The sequence below is a fragment of the Arachis duranensis genome, chromosome 4 (assembly GCF_000817695.3).
Source record: "Arachis duranensis cultivar V14167 chromosome 4, aradu.V14167.gnm2.J7QH, whole genome shotgun sequence".
Taxonomy (NCBI): domain Eukaryota; kingdom Viridiplantae; phylum Streptophyta; class Magnoliopsida; order Fabales; family Fabaceae; genus Arachis; species Arachis duranensis.
The window spans coordinates 94454929-94460621 of NC_029775.3; the positions used below are offsets into that span (position 1 = coordinate 94454929).

Here is a 5693-nt window from a genome sequence, read left to right on the forward strand (position 1 = left end):
CATAAAATATTCACTAAATAATAATAATAATCATACATAAATAATATAAAAATATATAACAAATTAAACATAAAATAAAATTTTAAATATAATATTATATCAGGTATTGCTTTTGAAAAATAGTTCTAAAAGTAAAATCTAATCCAATTTATGCAATTTGTCAAAAATAAAATCTAATTAAATCTAATTAGTATAATTTTGATCAATTTTTAATTGGATTGAATTAGATGAACACTTTAATTTAAACCAGAACCAATTTGAATTTGAAGGGAATTTGAAGGGAAGGATTGAGTAGGAAAAACAAAGTTTTGTTGTGATTTTAGGTTTCATTGGGTTATCTAGTTATATTGTTAAGTAATTTTGATACACTTCAGTACTTCACAATGCCAAAATTGAGGCCCTCTTATAGTCATACACCAACAATGAAAAAACACCCTATAAACAAATTGGAATCAAAATTTGAGACTGGATGCCTCTCTTTCAACTGCGTATGTTATGTCACATATATTACTAACTGCAACAAGCATCACTGATCAATGCACCTGCAATTATTGGCAACCCCACTCTTTTCACTCTAGCCCCCAAAGGAACAAAAGAAAAAGCACTTTTACAGCACCAAATTGATTTGATCCATGGCGCAGCTAGGACATCATGTGGGATACATATATACTCTGTCTCAGGTCCAAACTCTTCGAACCAAAATGCCTTCGGCCTAAGTTTGTGCGTGCCAAAAGCCTAAAACCTTATGCTGGATTGCTGGGTGGGTAATGTGGGCTAAGGGCAACAGGTTCAATCATTCTATGGAGCAAGTGAGAAAGAGCCAAATACAAATGCTATGTGCCTCTGGCATATTATCTATCTGTCCACTACTTCAGGAATGACGGCTTTGCCCAGATAAACCTGTTGCATCTCATCTCTCCAAATCTGCAAGGACAGCAATTATACACATAGCTTCAACGTAATTTTCTATCCTAATTTGTTTATATAGCACAAAAAGAATCTAGTTTAAAATATTGAATTCACCCATTCATTGAAATCATACCATGTCTCGGAATTCCAACCGTATATGTGGAACATTTGTTTTTTGAATATCATTTCCATCTGGCCCCCTCTTATAGTACTCCTGACCTATCCAATGTGACTGCCACAAGAAAAGCTGATGAATTTCTGTGTATGTGTATATATAAAATATATTTGTATCCATGTATGTATAATTATCATTCTTGTCTCTTCACTATATTCAAGCAATGATTTAAGTGATTATTAAGTTTGTATTTCAACAATATCATCAAAGTATAACATTGAATTAAGTTGGTAGTTCATACTTTGCAGTTATGTAGTATTATCCTCGTTCAGTGAATCATATTCTCTCCTTGAATATAAACAAGGATTCATGTGTCATCCAAATAATGATGTTAAAAGTTTTATAATTCTAAAATACCAAGAATGATATTGAGTATTGGATAATGCTCTCCTAGAAGAGCTCACTGTAAACATATGACACTTCTCACCATCCATACTTAGGCCACAGCAAAGATCTCAGCTTTTTTCACTTATTCACAAGAGTACCAAATTCAAGTTAAGATTACCTTCAATGCATGTGAAAAACCTGATTGATAAACAGAATTGCGGGCAATCTCACACAAATCACATGCACTCAGCTTCCATACCTGTAGAGGAATTGTGTTCTATCAGCAATGCCTGCTCATAGAGAGAGAAAGGGGTAGAGAATGAAATATGTAACTTACAGAAGCTGCTATGCTATATTCTTCAACCAATGGTTCCTTTGTCAAGTGAATTTGGAGTGGATCATCGGTAGAAAGTGAAACATTCAATCCCCGTGAGAAGAACATTGGAAAAGGATTTCGATGGTAGTCTAAGAATAGGGAGTTATTGCTGAGAGGAGACATTGCCAGTCCAATCTGATAACAAATATACAATAACCAATTAGTCACTTAAAAAATTTAAATAAACAAAAATCAATTGAAAATTAACCATACTTGAGCTAAATAATATAAATACTGAAGAACAGGAGATTTTCTCAAATTGATTCCATGCGCAATGTTGTGGGCCGTAAGAAAGGTTGCAGCTAGGTGGTCAATATCACCAGCCTGCATCAAACATGATATATCAGGGACCCATACAACTAACAAGTTTCCAAACAAAAGAAATTACAATCCAATAATTACCTCTCCAGAATGTGGACGGAATTTAATGGTTGTCATTCCCTTTGACTCACGTAGCTGAGAAATATTACATTATGTCAAATTTTGGTGTGTCAAAACAAATTCTAGATACCTATATGCTCACTATGATTATTGTTTCTTTCTTTTGTTTTTTAGTTTTTTAGTTGGGGGTTTCTGGATGCTCATTACGAATAAAAGCAGAAAATCTTAGTATGGCCATCTAAGGGAATCCATGGATGACTAAGGAAAGAAGAAAGCAACACAATAAATATATATAGTAATGGTTTTGGTACAATATGATCAAGAGGTCTGCAACTTATGCAACATAGTATTTAAAAGAAAAGAGTGTGAACCCTTGTTTACTCTTCTCCTTGTCAACAAAGGGAGTTGATTTCTATTGTGGTGAAGTGAATAGCTAGAACAGCTAATCAAAAATTGACGAAAGTATGAAGTTGTTTAAGAAAAACCATTACAAACCTTGTTTAAGGTGTAAAGATTGGCATAACAGTAATAGGCATAGTATGAAAATGCTGGATTGAATACGTTAGTCCATTGAGCAGGTGTAGGCATGTGTTTTGTTGGCCGTCTTTCAGGTTTGCTTTCATCATCCACTAAATCCAACCCAACAACCTAAACATACATAAACAAAAACTCATTACTGGGCAACGGCTCTATATTGCACAAGAAAAGCACTACAAAACAATAACATGATTGATTAAATATCTGTGTCTAAATCTGTTTTTGTTTTATTTTCTTTTTTTAAAATAATTTTTCGGGTGGGCGAGACTTAAAATTACAAAGCAAAGCTAGCACCTAAGGCTTGGTTTGGTAAAGCTTTTCGGAGAGGTGCTTGTGCTTTTCAAAAGCAAGCACTTCGTTTTGCGTTTGGTAAATAAAAAGCTCATGTGCTTATACTTGCAACTTTTAAAAGTTAGGAGTGCTTTTGAAAGCACCAAAGGAGGAGCTTTTCAAAGTTGAATTGTGCTTATCAAAATTAAAAAGTCTAATATAACCTTGTACATTAATTAATATTCAAATTTAATTCTTACATTAATGTCTATTATAGTATTTTAAATTTTAAAAGTTATTTTACCAAACGCACTTGTTGTTTATGCTTATTAAAAGTCATTTTTAATTTAATTTACCAAACGCAGATGCTACAACTTTTAAAAAGCTAACTTTTAAAAGCTACCTTTTATAAACTACTTTTGAAAAGTAAAAGTTTTACCAAATTAAGCCTAAGTCAGACTACTATTTAACAATTTAAATTAAATGAAATCTTATCAAACCTGTTTCAAGAAAACATGCAGTTGAGGATGCGAATCAGGGTCCACAGTAACCTCAAAAAGTGGAATAAAGATATTGTCAAGGATGTTCTGGAATGAGGTCACAATTCCCATCTCTTTGTACACGTTGTACAACCTTGGAAGCTGCAAGACAATTTTTTAAAACTACTTAGCTACACTTTACAATCTATTAGCAATAAAGAGAAAAGGGTAAATGTCATAAATAATAGAGACTCCTAAGAGATGTGGCAAAAGAATAATTACAAAAACTGAAGTATATATCTAAAAACTCCTGAACTAAACAAGAACTACTATGCATAGTAATCAAGGAGTGAAATAAATAAATACCTGGATCAGCCAAACAACATTCTCGCTATACAGTTCATTATTGACTATCCAACTTGCTAGTTGGTCCCACTCACTTTGTTTCCTCCCATATATTGATATTCTGTACTCTGCCATCTGTGAACAATACATGCAAAGCAATAAGCTCGGAATCATTTGGCACCCACTTCAAAGGGAATAAGCATACAGAAATAGAAATCAAGAGATGAAAGATTATAGTAAGTTATAAAGATAAAAAATAAATTCTATTACCCCTCAATGCTATAAAATATACGTGAGAATTTTTTTTATCATCAGTTACAAAAAGGTTTTCGACATGAATGAAATACAGCTAGCTATAAGTACAATCCTCATGAACATTTCAACCTATTGTGAGTACAAAATGTGGGGTGGAGGGAAGAACAAAATAAGTGGACATGATTATGGAAGCAAGGGCAAATTTAACACATTAACCTGCATGACTCACCAAAGTAAAACCATGCTGAATCTTAGGGTGTATAAGACAAGAAGCACAAATTTGAAAGACCCAGCACAGAAAATTAGCAGTCTAACATGAATTTTACATTTTGTTAGACTATAATAGAGGAAAACATATAGATGAAGTTAAGAAAATACCTGATATTTACTGGCCGCAAGATCAGCAAACACTTGCTTTGTCACCTCACCAAGGAAACGACCTGTTTGGTGTAACACAAATGACATTATGAAAATGAGTCAGATGATCTTGAAATTATTAGAATTAATGCAAATGAGTTCTGATTCCCAACAACCACCGGTATTCTTTTTCTGATGCTTCTACTACTATACCAATCCACAATCATAGTTGCTTTTGGAAATATAATTCAAAAACTGACTTCAAAGCCTGGCTGCTTATTTCCAATTGAAAATGCAAAGACCACAATAAATATATGAAACTTCCAACTTCAAAGAATTATGAACCTCCTTCAAGAATAACCAGCCCATTTTAATCACAGATACAAATTTCCCAAATAGGAACCCCGTAACTCAATATTTAAAGCAAATTAATGATCCAATTCTGAAGAACACTAAAACGATGTGATGCCTCTGAAGCAATATTTAGTAAAATAAAAAATACAAAAAAGTTTGACACAATTTTGAGATTGTGGGAATATCTCCCTCAGCCTACTTTGCCCACAAGGATTGTATTTAAGATTAAATTTGTCAAAGCGATGAAATGTGCTCTTGTCTGCATGAACGTCCAAAAGGTCAACATTGAGATCATATCTGCTCAAAAAGCAATTTGAAAATAAAAAATTGTTATTTTAAGATGTAGCCAAGAAAATTCAATTAGAAATTATAATTATGGTATGCATTAGAAAGAAGTTGTTACCCAGTCAAATCCAGACTCTCGAAAACTTCTTTCAATGTGAGATATGTCCCATCTCGAAATATTACAACCTGAATGAAGTTAAAATTATAGAGGTTGTAATGAGTATCCAATCATTGCAATGTATACCAGTTTCCAAGATTATCAGTCACAGTATCCAGAACTGAAAGAGCATAACATAATGCATAGCATATCATATTTTGGTTTTGTAACTTGCAAGCATGAATATCATCTGTACTGGTGCATCTCATGAAATCAATCAATCATTTGCATGTTCTAAGAACTCTTGTAATTTTTGAACAATTGAACTCCATAGTAAACTGAAACCTTTTACATGTAAGGCATTTCATTTTTACACTTACTAAAGAAGCATGCACTAATAAGCAAAACAATTGCCTACATGTGAGTTATCAATTGTCCCACTGCATACTGGTTAAATATACACACACCGACATTTTGATGGTACATACTTATCCAGTACAGCAGCCTAAAAGAAAACCATTCATCTTGAAAATTGAATTCATAACT

At 33.0% G+C, this 5693-nt stretch overlaps 1 protein-coding gene across 1 annotated transcript in view; it reads right to left on the reverse strand.

Moving 5' to 3' along the window:
* Positions 1-423: 423 nt before the first annotated feature.
* Positions 424-5693, reverse strand: part of LOC107484942 (AMP deaminase-like) — an 8547-nt gene continuing 3277 nt past the window's right edge. Inside the window, 12 exon segments of the mRNA XM_052260601.1 lie at positions 424-924; positions 1043-1141; positions 1590-1670; positions 1749-1922; positions 2001-2111; positions 2190-2243; positions 2664-2816; positions 3476-3616; positions 3821-3934; positions 4433-4494; positions 4914-5062; positions 5169-5236. Coding sequence (XP_052116561.1) covers positions 856-924; positions 1043-1141; positions 1590-1670; positions 1749-1922; positions 2001-2111; positions 2190-2243; positions 2664-2816; positions 3476-3616; positions 3821-3934; positions 4433-4494; positions 4914-5062; positions 5169-5236 — 1275 coding nt within the window. The 3' untranslated portion in view covers positions 424-855.